Consider the following 16,097-nt stretch of genomic DNA (forward strand, 5'->3'; position numbering starts at 1 on the left):
ACTGAATTCACTGAGCTGCACCTGCCTTTGTCTCACAAGTGCTGTGATTAATGGCATGTGCCACCACTGCCCTGCCTTTTTTTTTTTTTTTACTTTAAGACAAGGCAACTTTTTTTCTAAGTTGCCAAGTTTGCCTTTGAACTACTTCTGTAGTCTAGGTCAGCCTTGAATTTTCAATACTCTTGCTTTAGCCACCTGAGTATCTGGGATTAGAGATCTACTCTAGCATATTTACCCTGTGGAATTAATTTTTTTTTACTGTTAATAACTCAATCCATTTACCAAAAAATATTTTAAGGCTAAGCCTTCAAAAACAATGCAGTTCTATCATAGTCAATAGAATATTTAACCACTAACATAATTGTTAAGGATCTACCTTAGCAGAAATATAATGCCAAAAGTATTCAAAGACTGAGGTGTAAATGAATTAGAGGTGAATTTTGAGCTGTGGGACTCAATGTTATTTAATACTATTTCCTAAAAATACACAAAACAATCTTTTTTATGGTCAAGTATGGGTATCCTCACAGATTTGTAGCCAAGTATTATGTGTGAATGTGGAAATTATCATGTACACATTTGCGTGAGTATGTTTACTTTTAAAAATCAGCTTAGCAATGGAATCTTGAAATTCACAGGCAAATGGATGGAACTAGAAGAAACCATCTGGAGGGAGGTAACCCAGTCACAAAAAGACAGGCATTGTATGTACTCACTCATTTGTGGATTTTAGACATAGAACAATGGATTTCCAGCCTGCAGCCCAGGCTGCCGAAGAGACTGGTAAACAAGGATGACCCTAAGAGAGACATACATAGTCCCCTGGAGAAGGGGAAAGGGACAAGATCTCCTGAGAAAATTGGGAGCATGGGGGGATTGGAGAGGGAACTAGGAGGATGAGAAGGGGAGAAGAGGAGGGGTGAGGAAGACATGATGGGACAGGGAGGTTGAGTTGGGGGAAGAACAGAAGAGAGCAAGATAAGAGATAATATAATTGAGGGAGACATTATGAGTTCAAAGAGAAATCAGGCACTAGGGAAATATCTGGAGAGCTACAAAAATGACACCAACCAACTATCTAAGCAACAGAGGAGAGGCTACCTTAAATGCCGCTCCTGATAATGAGATTGATGACAACTTCATATGCCATCTTATAGCATTCATCCAGCAGCTGGAGGAAGTAGAATCAGACACCCACAGTTTAACCTTGAACTGAACTGAAATTCAGATGCAGAGGAGGAGGACTGATGAGCAAAGGGGTCCATACCAGGCTGGTGAAACCCACAGAAACGGCTGACCTGAACAAGGGAGAACTCTTGGTCCCTAGACTGGTAGCTGGTAAACCAGCATGGGGGACTGATCCAGAGTCCCTGAATGTGGGTGTCAGTGAGGAGACCTTGGAAATCTATGGTGCCTCTTGTAGTGGATCAGTACTTATTCCTAGCATAGGAATGGACTTTAGGAGCCCATCCCACATGGAGAGATACTCCCTGAGCCTAGACACAAGGGGGTTGGCCTAGGCCCTATCCCAAAGAATATGACAGACTTTGAAGACCCCCCCATGGAAGGCCTCACCCTCCCTTGGAAGCAGAAAGGGTATGCGATGGGTAGGGCATTAGTTGGGGGGGGGGACAGGGAAGGAGGGGAGGGAGAGGGACCTGGGATTGACATATAAAATAATTTTCTTTCTATTAAAAAAACAAAATTTAAAAAAGCAAATCAGCTTAGCTAATTTTCTAAAATTATAATTGTTCTAATTGAATAGTTAATTTTGTCAATATTATTGTTTATGTTTACTGCTATATATGTATGAAATTAAATTCTGAGATGCAAAATATGTTTAAAACATGTACAAAACAAAAAAAACATTAGCGTAATAACTAAAAAGGAATTTTTTTCTGTTTACACAGCTTGCAGACCGGGATTCTATAAAGCATTTGCTGGGAACACAAAATGTTCCAAATGCCCTCCACACAGCTCAACCTACGTGGAAGCAACTTCTGTCTGTCAGTGTGAAAAGGGTTACTTCCGGGCAGAAAAAGACCCACCTTCTATGGCATGTACTAGTAAGTCTATGAATTTTGTGTTTGAAAATTCTGTTTCTATTCATTTTGTTCTCTGTGTTATAGAAGTTTAAAAATAAGTAAATGTGCAAATCCCAGGGGCTTGAACAAAGCATACACCAAGCTGAGGCAGAACCAAGATCCTCCCCCATAACAAGGCTGGGCAAGGTAATTAAGCACAGGGAACAATTTCAGCAAAGCCAGCTAAGTATTGTGGACCGGTCCTGATGGCACTGCTGGGAGCCTTACAAAGAGACTAAGGTACACAGCTGTCACATACATGTAGAGGGCCTAGGTCAGTCCCATGCAGGCTCTCTAACTATTGGTCCAGAGCCCATATGCTCCCACAAACTCAGGTCAGCTCTCTCTGTGGGTTCCCCCTTAATGACCGCCCCCCACTCATACAATCCCTCCTCCTTTTCTTCAGCAGGATTCCTGGAGCTCAGTTCAGTGCTTGGCTGTGGATCTCTGCATCTGCTTCCATCAGTTTCTGAATAGGGTATCTCTGATGGCAATTCGGCAGTCACCAATCTGATTACAGTAGATGGCCAGGTCAGGCATCCTCTCCACTATGGCTAGGAGTCTTAGCTGGAGTTATCCTTGTGAGTTCCTGGGGGTTTCCCTGGTGCCAGGTCTCTTCAACCCAGAAATGGCCAAGACATCTCTTTCTTTACTCTCCCCCTCAGTCCTGCCCCAACCTGGCTCCCATACTCATGCCTCCCAACCTGCTTCCTCAAGTTCCCATTCCTCCATCCCTCCATCCTGCCCCCAGTTTGCTCAGGAGATTCCAAGGAAAATTTGTAATCAAGTCTTTGTGACCAACTTACAGACAAGGAGAGTGATTTTGAGTTTGTACACCTCTCTCTCTCTCTCTCTCTCTCTCTCTCTCTCTCTCTCTCTCTGTGGGATATTCAAATTAAATACAAATGACATTTTAACCAGTGTTTGAAGAATTTTAAATGATTTGTTGGTGGTGGTTGTTTTCCACTCTTAGCTCTTTTACTCTTTAGGTGCCTGCCACCAAACTTTCAAATAAATACATGGAGTCTTATTTTTACTTATGAATGCCAAGCCCTAGCTTGGATTGTTTCTAGCCAGCTTTTCTTAACTTAAATTAGCCCGTCTAACTTTTGCCTCTGTGCTTTTACCTTTTTATATTTCTGTATCTTCTCTTTACTTCTTACTCCATGTCTGGCTATGTGGCTGGATGACTGGTCCCGGTGTCCTCCTCCTTTTTCTCTTGCTCCTCAATTTTCTCCTCCCAGGTTTTTCCTCTTATTTATTCTCTCTGCCTGTAAGTCCTGCCTACCATATCTCCTGCCTTTCTATTGGTCATTCAGGTCTTTTTTAGACCAAGCATATGTTTTAGACAGGCACATATACACATACACATATATACACAGGCACATATACACAGTATGCCCATAGCTTCACAGAGTTAAAAAATGAAACTTAAAAGAATTCAGCACATCTTTGTATCACTAAACAAATATTCCACAGTATAAACAAATGTAACATATCTTTAATATTCTACAATAATTTGTTTTCTATTATTTTAGAATTTTGTAGTATCTATACATTTTTTTAAATGTATCACTAAGATACACAGAAATGGAAGGTCACTCTTTAGTTTTAATCTCTTTTTAAATTCATAAACAATCTATTATAGGTGACCATTTGCCCTTTTGATGATGAAATGTGAAATTGAGAATTATATAATTCATAGAACAATAGTGATAATGTTTCATTTTTAGGTTTTCATAAGTTTAAAGCATCCCTTTTAGAGACGTGATTATATTTCATTCTTTGGGAATTTCATACATAAATATAATGAAATATCATCACTACCCAAAAGGACTATGCCCCTCCTTAACTTCCCTATATGTTCCAATATACCACCATCTTAACTTTGTCATTTTCTTTTTCTTTGTTCCTTCATTCATTCATTTGTTCCTTTCTTCCTTCATTCATTCCTTCCTTTCCTTGTTTTGACAATCCATTATGCCCAATTAGTCTTGGCCACATGTACCTGGGTTAGGTCCCATTAATTTAAACACTGGACAACTGCCAATGACCACAAGCTCAAAGAGGAACCAACCTTGTTCGGTGCAATGGAGCTTGTGATTTTGCCAGTTTTATAAGTGATTTGGATTGACTCATATATTTTCTCTTCTGAATGTTGTTATGATGTATTTGAATTTTATCATTAAAATGCTTGTAATTCACTTTTTCTCTCCAATAATGCAAATGCCTTGGAAAAGCAGCCATATTTGGTTGTATCACTTTGAATCACTTCTTTATTGCATTTAGATTTATGATACATACCCTTCTGTATTTAATTTGCCTTGTGTCACTTTAAATAACTATATCAGAAAAATTTACTAAAGATCCTCATTTCCACTTGAATTGGAAATATCTTTGTCCTGTTATTCACTTCACTTGATTCTGTTACACAATCTTTCTTGGAACTATATGTGGCTTGTCCTAACATTCTGTTGCATCTTCAAGACACAATGACTAAAAAACACACTCAGTGAAGGGATGGATTTATTTCAACTTGTTAGGTGTACTCAGTCATTGAGGGAAGTTAAGGAAGGAACTCAAACTGTATTTTGAAGCAGAAACCATGAAATAATGCTGTTTTCTGCCTGGCTCCCATGTTCATGCTCAGCTAGCTTCTTTAAATAGCCTAGGATCACCTTCAAAGGGAATGGTGCCATCAATGGCAGGCTGGACATTCTTTTGTCAATTAAAAATCAAAATAATCCCCCATAGACATGCTCAAAGGACAAGGTGATTTAGACAATTCCTCAAGCTAGGTGTTCCTCTTAGATGAGTCTAGACTCTTGACCGTGTTAAGGAGGGCATGACTTTCAATTTGAAACATTTGCAATCTCAATTTCACCCTCCTTATCTACTGTTTTATGTTATAACAGTAGTTTTTCTTGTTCCTTTGTTAGGTGTTAGCTTTATTCATGTTGCTTGTTTATCTTTCTCAGTACACTCTTACTCTCTCCCATAGTTAGAACTGTCATCTGTAGGTAGACAGTGTTGATAATTTTGTATAGTCCCAGTTTGTGTTCTGAGGACCAAAGTCTTCTAGCCTAAGGGTTAAGGTATTTGATCACCTGTAAATCCTACAGAAACCTGCCCACTCCTCTGACCAAATATACATGTTGCCTTTGCAGACTTCCTGGACTTCAAAGATGCCAAGTTTGATTCCTTTTTAGTGACAGCATCACAACCATTTGAAGAGTTCTCTCCATTAGGCTTCTTAGGGCTGTTTACATTTTACTTTGCAGGATCAAATATCAGCTCTCAGGATGGTTATTTTCTGACCAGTCTTTCAAAACTGCCACCTGTCCCACTTAATGTTTTTTGTCATCCTGTCTTATGTTTTATGCACTATATTATTCTTTAAAATCCTTGCTTTATTTCTATACCTGTGTCTCTGTTTACTGTCATTTTATCACATCAGACTAAAAGAGCCCCGGGAACAGTGACACTTTTTGTAGACTGCAACATCACTGCTCTCAGAATAGTACCTGGCATACAGAAGGGCCTTAATATTTGATGAACAGAGAAACTAATCAGTCCAAGCTTAACTTGACAGATCCAGTTTTATTACACTCAACTTTCACTTACTCATCCATCCTTGTTCTATTTTCCTTAACTTTATGAACCTTCATTTACCATGTTTTCAAGAGGAGACCTAATTGTACTTCAAATCAAGAACATGCAAGGTCGACACTCATCTTATCTTTCTCCCTCCAATGTTAACTGTAACAAGATGCTTGAAACATTCCTAAAACCCACTTACACAGAAAAAAAACATCCTTGCCAATTTAGATATATATTATTAAATTAAATCATTGAGATCCTTTTCAATCAACTGTATGTCAAAAGTTAGAAGAAGTTAAATATGAAATGTTTTCTCTGATATCTTAATATATTTCATACACACTAAACTTTATTTCTCAGGTAATTAATTAATGTAAACTCTGTACTTCCCAAAGGGATCTGTGGAGGCTACTCCACAGTGCCAGACCTTGGACAATTAGGGCCATTTCTGAGAAAGTTAAGAGTTCAGATAAATGACTATCCTGGACTTTGCCAGGTCAATACTCACTGAATTTTTTCTTTTGTTTGTTTTGTTTTTTGGGAGTTTTGTTTTGTTTTGTTTTGTTTTGCTTTGCTTTGGTTTTTTTGAGATAGATAGGGCTGTTCTTTGTGTCTGAAAACTAAATAATAATATAAGTGTTGCTTTAAAATGTACTTATTGAAGCCAAGTGGTAGTGGTGCACACCTTTAATCCTGGCACTCAGAGGCAGAGGCAAGCAGATTTCTGTGAGCTCAAGGATAGCCTAGTGTACAGAATAAGTGCCAAGACAACACAGAGAAAACATGTCTTGAAAATAAAACAAACAGCAAAACAACAACAAAAGTACTTATAAAATAGACATATGATATATGAAATGTTAATACACAGATGAGTACAAGGTCAGGAAAACAAAACAAATCTGTGATTCTAGAACTTTTCCTTTGCTTTTTCTCATGATTTTAAATCATCAGCACTTTGCTTTAGAGCAACTGAACACATGCTTCAGGATTTACCCATTTAATTATCATTTACATTGCTTACTTAGAAAGGTTCCAACAGAATGCAAATCATGCATGTGCACACCTCTCCTGCACACCAGTAAACACACTGTTTGTATTGGGATTGTATGAACATGTAATCAAATACCCTACTAGTAAAACAGTTTCTGGCAACTTCCTTCTTAATACACAGGAGAATATCCTGTCTTTGTATTTGATATACAATGACAGTGATTGGGAAGGAAGCATAAACTTCAATTTACTTTTGCTCTAAAGTGAACACTGTAAAGCATGGTTTCATTATTGCTGGAATAATTGGCCACTTCAGAGAGTCATTATTTTCCCATTCTTATTTTAAGCAGAATAAATGCTGCTTGCAGTACAGCAGGTGGGCTCTTGCCTTTCAGCTGCTCTAATCAGGACCTGCACTTCCTGGATGGGTATGGGGGGCCCTCAATCAGATCCCTGGGCTCTGCTTGCTTCCTCCTCTTTTCTGAGCCTTCTTTGTATTTTTTTTCTAGTAATCTTTCCTCAAAATGCAAGTTTGTGCATGAAAGACATCAATCTTGGGGCTTGACTGTGCACATCCCACGCTAAAGCACAAAAGCAAAGTTGATGGTCTAAGTGACCCACTCTAAACACAATGCAGCAGCCACAATTTTGCAGAAGTCAGAAAGAAGGAAAACAAAAGTAGTTTTCATGACTTCTAGCAGGCTGTATTTTATTCTGTGTTTGTTCTGTTATAGAAAGGATCTCTTAGTATGTCCTGAGTATATTGCGATATTATAATTTCAAAAATTAAAATGACCCTATGCTACAGACCAGGCACCTGCATTGTTCAATCCCAGCTTCACCAGTATAGAAGATGTTGCCATCTGAGTTTAACAAAATATTCTAGCCACAGTCACTTCAATAGATATTTCCACAATTTCATTCACTAAATTATCTGGGAAATCTATCTTTATTGGAAGAATTATTGAAAGGAGAGTCTGCTGATGTTGAAGAATCAGTAAAAACCTGTTACTACTGTAAATCTCTCGCTGGCTTTTCAAATAAGATTTGGAGAAAAGTGTCCCACTCAATATTTTCAAATTGCACATAGGAGATTAATTATCCAAAAGTACCTATAGTTTCAAAGAAAACATTCATAATTATCTTGTCAACATATATGTTTCCAGAAAGATTTATTAATCTTTGTTAATTAATCATTAATCATTTAATCATTAATTTATGTTTGAATCTACTTACTCACTGTTGTTGTTTTGCCCTGCCAAATTATGATAATTTAATCCTTCTGTATTTTTGTTTCCCATTTCTAATGATGCTGTTTTAAAGTAATTGAATCAAGTAAAAAAAAAGCTCATTGTAAGATTACATTTTTCTTTCATGGTAGTAGGTAAATTGTTTAATATCAAAGACCTATCAACAACTCATTTTCTAGTTCATGTTTTCCCATTTATTCTTGATATGAGCAGCTATAATTTATTTCTGTAATTCATTTTTGTAGTATTATCATTGATTACATGAAATGAAGTACTAAGGATGCACTTTAGATTTAGGTTCATTTTTCAATGCATACATGAGAGGCATAGAAGTGATCAGTTCTGCCCAAGGAAAGCAGATTTGCCACAAAGGGGAAAACATTTAAATCTGAGTAGAATTTTTCTGCAATGCAGAAAGTAAAGCAATCTATAAACTGAATACACAGAGGTATTCTTGTGTGACACTATTCCTGGGAAGACAGGAACAAACATCTATTCACCCAGATAGCATAATAATACAGGGCATAGCAAGGAGACCACCAAACACCAAAGTCTAATTTCATGAAACATTGAATTATTTTGAGGTTGCTTATAGAAATGTGGGGGGATGGGTACTAAAAGGAGCAAGGGTAACTCTAAAACAGATATTCCACAAAAAGTCCACCCTAGCAAAGGCAGCAACTCATGAAAATTGAAATCCCAGAGCTACCTACACAACTCAGGGAGCTCAATAGGCCAGAGTCTCTCTTCTAGGCAGCTCATTTGATCTGAGCTTCTTTCAGATTGTTCCCTGGTATCTGTCTCTCCAGAAGTCTTTACTATTTACATAATTTTGAAGAGAGAGGGGCTGAATGTACATTGTCATTTAGGGACTTACTGAGGCTTCTTAGTTGCTTACTTCCTGAGTCAGTAGGAACCTCTTCCAGGAATTTTTTTGAGTCTTTAGACCGTACTGTGTCTTACAAAGTGTTGAAAGAAGAAATGCTGACTGATAGGATACAATAAAAAGGAAGGGAAGATTGAAGAATGGACCATGGTCAGGTTGAGAACCTGGGACTATATTTCACAAATGAGTGACACTTAGTCTATTCATTTATATTTTTTTTATTTTAAACTTTAAAAATGATATAAAATCTAAAATATTATTCAATTCTTTAAACATAGTACTATAAAATGTTAATGGATACCCATTCTTTATTTTAGAAATAAGTTTAGTTGTTTAAATTAAATGTGAGAATATTAAAGATGAGAAGACAATTTGACTTCCTATGCTGAATTGTGTGTTCTAAAATTTTTGAGTTGACAATAATTTGAAGAAAATAACTGCATAAAATGCTTTCTAATCCTTCTTTGCAAGGATTTCTATCTATATGTAGACTATAGTGTGGTAAAGTTACAAGAAAAATAAAAAAGCTCTCCCCATTATCATGCCTTTCCTGACTGTCTCTCATGGAGCTGTTGTACCTTCTTATACTAATTGGTTTGTTATTGCTTTTCATTCAGACAAATTGTTATAGTTCTTTCCTTGTGTCAAGGTTAGAATCATGGTTTTTGGTTTTTTTGTTTGTTCATTTTTTGGTTTTTTGGTTTTTTTCACTTCTATCCATTTCCAAATACATAAATATGTAAGTACTGAATTTGAAAAAATAAAATGTGTTCTAGAGTCCAATATTCTCTCAATAGATGTCCCTGTTAAATATACTTTAAAGGATTTAGGCGTATCATTACATTAACAATGTAATTGTATATAAAAACGAAAATCAATATTGAGAGATGACAGTATGATTCCTAGAATTTTAATGTAAGCCTATAAAGAAATTTGGGAACTAATTTTTGGGTATTATTAAGGTCTAAACTTGTACTTTTTTGCTGACCAAAAGATTTACCTTTATTTAATTGAAATCACAGCCATACACATTTACAAAACTATTTACCTAATCATTTCTAGAAGGTTATATATTTTTAAATGTTAATTTCATATGGATTAACATTGAACTGTTAATCTATCATTTTTAACATCATCTACATGAAAATTTTGCTTTATGCTAGGAATTAGTATTATTACACACCTTGCAGTTATTAAAATAAATAGGGTAGCAACTTAAGAACTAGAAAATTTGGATAACAGGTTATTCCAGTTCATGGTTTCATAAATTGTAGTCTCTAGTTCCATGTATCTATTTCTGTGAGTCATCATCAACACAGATCATCAATCATCAAGGCAAATCATCAAGGTGGGGAGGGTGTGTTGGAACAAAGTGCTCACCTCATGCCAGCATGGACCCAGAGAAAGCAACAAAGGGACCTAACTTTCAATATCCCCTTAAAGGACACACCCACGATGACCTAATTCTTCCATCTAAGTTCTGAGTAATGAAGTCCTCACAGCCTTCAACAGCAGCACCAGAGGTTGGCACCAGAGTGTTTATCACACGACTGTAGATTTCACATTCAAACTATAACATTTTGATATAATTTTCTTTCTTATTAGTAACTAAAAATAAAAATGAAATCCATTATTAGCTGTATGTCTGATCATTTTAGGTTGACATTTTGTTTAAAAATTCTTTTTAAGAATAACATATGTGACTGTCCACATCTATATCATGATTGTGACAATGGGTGCATAAGTGTCTACAGTTGTCAGAATCCTTACTGCACTATCCACTGACAGTGAGTCATTTTTTAAGCTTGTAAATTTTATCCCCCAAAAGACTTTTTAGAAAAATTCTTTAAAATAGTATAGGGTACTACTCTGTGTATTGTATATTCAGAAATGAATGAGAGAGTCAGTGGGTATAAATTCAGTGAAGGAAATATAATTAAAGTAATTGAAACAGGGGCTAAAAAATTGTAATACTAAAAAATTGTTTTGTGTGTGCACACACTGGATTTATTTCAACTAAAGAGTTCAAAAAGGGTTTATCTAAGAAAGAGATATTGGGGCTGATACCCAAGTGACATGAGGAACACTAAGCTTTGAGCAAGGCCAAATTTCACACACAAGAAACACCTAGCATAAGCAGGTGGGGAGAAGGCCAGGGGTCTGGAGCAGGTGGTAAGGGAAGAAGCTGTGTAAGAGCCAGACAGCTCTGCTGTGCTTTCTCTCCTAACTTCACACTGCCATGAGCAATAGAGTCATTGGTGTTTGGGATGCTGAGGATCAAAGCCAGGGCCTTGTGCATGCTGGGAAAGGGATTGACTGATGAGCCACACTCCCAGACTATTATGTTAATTTTGTCTCTGTAACTGTAAGGTAAAAGGAAAATTGTTTTAAAAAAAAAGAAATAACAAGAAGTAACATATTATCATTAAACAATTGTAAGTCTTCACCACATCACACAAAAGCTGAAATATAATCCTTAAATTTGTTCTACTTCTAAGTTAGCCTTTATTTAGACCAGCGGTTCTCAACCTGTAGAATGTGACCTCTTTGGGGGTCAAATGACTGTTTCATAGGTGTCATTGTGAAAAGACAGACATTGACTTTATGATTCATGACAGTAGCAAAATTACAGTTATAAAGTAGCAAGGAAAATAATTTTATGGGTGTGGTCACCACAACATGAGGAACTATATTAAAAGGTCACAGTATTACTAAGGTTGAGAGCCATTATTTAGATTATTCTGGAGAATTTTAGTATTACTTCACACATTTCCTAGATAATGCGATGCAGTGAACCAATTTGGAGGAAATGCTGGAGTCAACACAGCAAAACAAATTGTATTACTTTTGTTCCGGTGGCAACGGGCCAGAAGACTCTTATTTGAACACTGAATTTGGTTTTATTTTATATCATGTGGGATTTAGTATATTGCACAGAGAGATTTTGAAAGACACAGTAACACTTTAAACTGATTCTTGTTTAAAAAATAAAACTTACAATAGCTATAACATACCCAGCCAATGCGGGGTGAGAGGTAGTAGCATCTGTGGAACCAGCTGCTTTCTGAGGAATAGGAAAAGAAGAAACCGTTGTCCTGGGTCTTGGGCATTTCACTTGAGCATTGGGCTTTTATTCTTTCAAAGTGTGAAGGGAAAATCCAAATTGAAGCAAACACTGTCTGTGAGCAGAGACCCTATTTGAACATAACATTACTAGTAGACAGTGTAGCAACAATTCAGTCAGTTTTACTGTAAAGCTTTTTACGTCCTGGGCTTTACAACTGCCACTAAAGGTCAGAGCAATTGTGCTCTCATTATAAAGTCAGGCTGGAAGACAAGGATAAGAGCTGTCTTCTATCCAATGTGAGTTATTTGTTTTCCCAAAGGAAAAAAAAAAAAACAACAACAACATAAGGGAATCCCTAAGAGTTTTCAATACAAATGTCTCTAAATGCATCATTGCTGCCATGTTATGTTTTCTGGGTGTCATATAACCTTTGTATAATTTATAAATGATAACAAAGCAATCAGGCCACATTCAGAAAAGCCCAGTGACACATCATTTAGTTGAATCTGAGGATTGGAATTAATTGTCTCTCTTGGTTCCAAGTTCTAAATCTTAGTAAATGATTCAGTACGTGTCATTACAGCTTAATATTTGCATGAAATCACAGTTTAGCTGGCATAATTTAACAGCAATTAAAAAGCTATTTAATCATCATGCAAATTGGTATGAGGGCCCTTGAGTAAGAAGGGTGTCTCTATTCTTTAAATTTTTAACATATGTCCAAGCAGATAGTTATATACTTGTGAATACCCATAACATAATTGATAATGTTTCCTAGTTGTAGAGGTATATGTGAATAATAAATCATGTTATTAATTATAAATAAGTGAAAAATCAGCAATATGAATGTGTCACAGTGAGGCATTATTAGGAAAATGAATTTTTATCCCCCCTGCATAAATTTAGGAACAAGGTAAAATGCACATTTGGTCCTGTGTTCCTCCATATTTTCCTGTCTAAAGGCACACATATCTGTAAGCCCACTGAAATATGGAATGACATAAAGCAAGAAATTTGGCAACCTTTAATAAAAATTCCCATCGACTTTCTAGGTCTAGCGTTAGGTGATAGAAATATGGATTGGAGGAGGTTCTTGACTATATGTGACTGACATTAGAACAGCACAAGAGGAAAGAAGAGCTGGACAACACTTCTCAGTATCTCACCTAGATTTATGGCTAATATTCTGCTCATCAGCACTATATAGGAGAACTTATTGCCATGCTCCCTGTTCTCAGACCATGCACCATGCTTTACATTGATATGCTTTTAAATCATATCACTTCTGTACTTTAAAACCTTCAAGTAAGGCTGGGAAAATGACTCAGTATATAGAAAAAGCCCTTTTTGGTGGGGGCCTGAGTTCAAATCTCTAGAACCCACATAAAAATGTAATGCATAGAGCAAGCTTTTTATGACTCTAGCTCACCCAAGGAGAAAGAAAACAGACATGGAGAATACCCAAACACTTGTGAATTATACCCACTGGAAAAACAACCAAAGACACCATGTATCAAAAAAGTAGATGGTAAAAACTGGCTCAATGTTGTCCTCTGACCTCCATGTGAGCTCTGTGTCATACGAATGACTTCACACACACGCACGCACGCACGCACGCACGCACACACACAAACATCCTTGTGTTGAACACAGGAAATTTTCTAGCTGGTCTAGGTAGTAACTATCCTGAGTTAACTATGGTGCCCCTTCCTTGTCTTTACAACTTACTTCATGGATTCTCTATCTGCTTTCTAATCCAGGTGCTTCCCTGTCTGCTCCATGACTTTTAAGATTTTTCTTGATTGCAACTACATATTTTTGACCCCTAATATTCTTCCCATTACTCTGATAACTTTTCTTATCACTTCCAAAGCTTTCTCATGATGTTATGAAGAGTTAATTCCTTCTGATAGATTTTACTTTAGTCCCTGACTGTTAACATTCAAATTCTTATCATTTGAATCCATTAATCTCATTAATCTGTGTTTTTTCTTCTTCCACTAAATGTTAACAGCAATGAAGCAGGAGTAATGTCTACCACATCCCATAGAGTGTCTGTCATAGTGTAGTCACTAAATAAAGTGTTAACTTAATGAACAAATGATCATAGCCTGATATTCAAAAGATTGCCTACAACACAATTTGAGTTTCTGTCCTAAGAGGATGTTGCAGAATCCCCACCTACTGAGCAGTTTCTATTGATAAAAGAAATTTATGGAACTATTCTAGATATCTTAAAACCAAATTCTAAGTTGTGGCAGAATATTGGTTGTTCCTGTACTTGTATAATGAGTTATTTTTAAATTTTTTCTCATAAACATATTCTCACAGTATTTGGATTCCATGGCATTAAAATGGCCCTCAACACAGAGTCTGGCACTGACGAGACCCTTGGGTAATATTTGTTCAATGAATGGAGAATAACTGAGATGTGGAAAACTAGCATGAGTATGAAAGATAATTGGTATAACTTTACAACATGACTGGTGATGAAAATCTGTTGAGTACTATATGTATTGTTATATGTATAGAAAAACAGAAATAATGTGTCTTTAATGACAATGAAGAGAGGGTTGGCTGAATCTTCCTTAGGGACATTTCACAATGAAGGTCTAGGTTAATTATGTTTACTGAACATCATCTAAATGATTTTAACTGCTGTCATAATGCATATATGACTTCAATTTGGGAAGTCCCTATGAAAGAGTTTTATGCTGCCCCTGATTATCATTTCTGTTTCTAAATAGTCTTCCTACCCTAAATTTATGACCATTTATTACCAATTGTTAGAAAAGAGATTCTATGTGTTTGGCAAATGAAATGAAAGGGTCATTTATCTATACAGTAATGACAGTGTGAGGGCTGGAAGACTGGACTGTGTGCTGAGTATACATACCCCAGTTGGTTTCAAATTGTGAAAATGATAATAAAATTAGTGAGGACATAAGGATGACCATCTCATAAATTTATAAGTCCCATCTATTACATATTTACAGCAAACAAACTTTAAAAGTGTTCTTTGGGAATACATGGACTTTGACATTAAATGTTGCAATTTAAATACTCAAAAGTTAAGAAATATACTATAGTTACCCTTAGAGACTTTCTCCTTTCATCAGATATTTAAACAAATTCTTTATAGCTCCTGTAAGGAAATGATCCACAATTAATAGTAAAGATCAGCAGCATGAAAATTTCAGTGTAATATCACCATCATTCATTGTTCTACCCATGAACATATTGTTTTCTCATTGCTTTTCTCTAGGGCCACCTTCAGCTCCTAGAAATGTGGCTTTTAATATCAATGAAACAGCCCTCATTTTGGAATGGAGCCCACCTAGTGACACAGGAGGGAGAAAAGATCTCACGTACAGTGTAATCTGTAAGAAGTGTGGCTTAGACACCAGTCAATGTGAGGACTGTGGAGGAGGACTCCGCTTCATCCCAAGACACACTGGACTGATCAACAATTCTGTGATAGTACTTGACTTCGTGTCTCATGTCAATTACACCTTTGAAATAGAAGCCATGAATGGAGTTTCTGAGCTGAGCATTTCTCCCAAGCCATTCACAGCTATTACAGTGACCACAGATCAAGATGGTAAGTCCCTTTGCTGTTCTCTCAAAATTGTCTCCCAGTTCTTTTTTATCCTTAATATGCCTGATAGGCTTGTTTAGTTGTGATGTCTATGGTTGTTGTTTATGGTGATGTTTATGTGATGTTTATGGTGATGTTATGATGTTTATACACCACAGACATGATCTCATTGCTTTCATTCCTCTTCAAGATAAAGAGTTTTGTTATATCCTAGGCAGTATGGCCTGATAAGATAAAATGCTTCAATGTAATGAGTGTGTATTTAATATAGTGTGATGCCAATATTTCTTCATAAGTGCATATTTAATTTTGCCAGTGAAAGCTAGCTATAAATAAATGTTGCTAAATGTACTGAGTTTCAATTGGCCCCGTCATGCTGCCATCCTTTTTACATGTCAAGTAAAACAAAACATAATGTTATTTTAATTATAATTAATCTTTATTTTAAAAAACATTCCAGCTAACATGCTTTTATTTTCAAACTGTACCCAGCTTTATTAAAGACACCTTCCATAAACAATCATGGTATTTCATGCAGGACATGGACAATCACTACACTAATGGTATACAAGAACTTCCTAACTCCCTTCCTGTATAGACTCCCAAAATCAGAGAGCCACTG

At 36.3% G+C, this 16,097-nt stretch overlaps 1 protein-coding gene across 1 annotated transcript in view; it reads left to right on the forward strand.

Moving 5' to 3' along the window:
• The window catches only part of LOC113830699 (ephrin type-A receptor 6), an 818,688-nt gene that overhangs the window by 340,725 nt on the left and 461,866 nt on the right, over positions 1-16,097 (forward strand). The window contains exons 4-5 of the mRNA XM_035444430.1: positions 1,911-2,066; positions 15,143-15,478. Coding sequence (XP_035300321.1) covers positions 1,911-2,066; positions 15,143-15,478 — 492 coding nt within the window. The remainder of the gene's footprint in view (positions 1-1,910; positions 2,067-15,142; positions 15,479-16,097) is intronic.

This window comes from Cricetulus griseus, chromosome 4 (genome assembly GCF_003668045.3).
Source record: "Cricetulus griseus strain 17A/GY chromosome 4, alternate assembly CriGri-PICRH-1.0, whole genome shotgun sequence".
In the NCBI taxonomy this organism is placed as follows: Eukaryota; Metazoa; Chordata; class Mammalia; order Rodentia; family Cricetidae; genus Cricetulus; species Cricetulus griseus.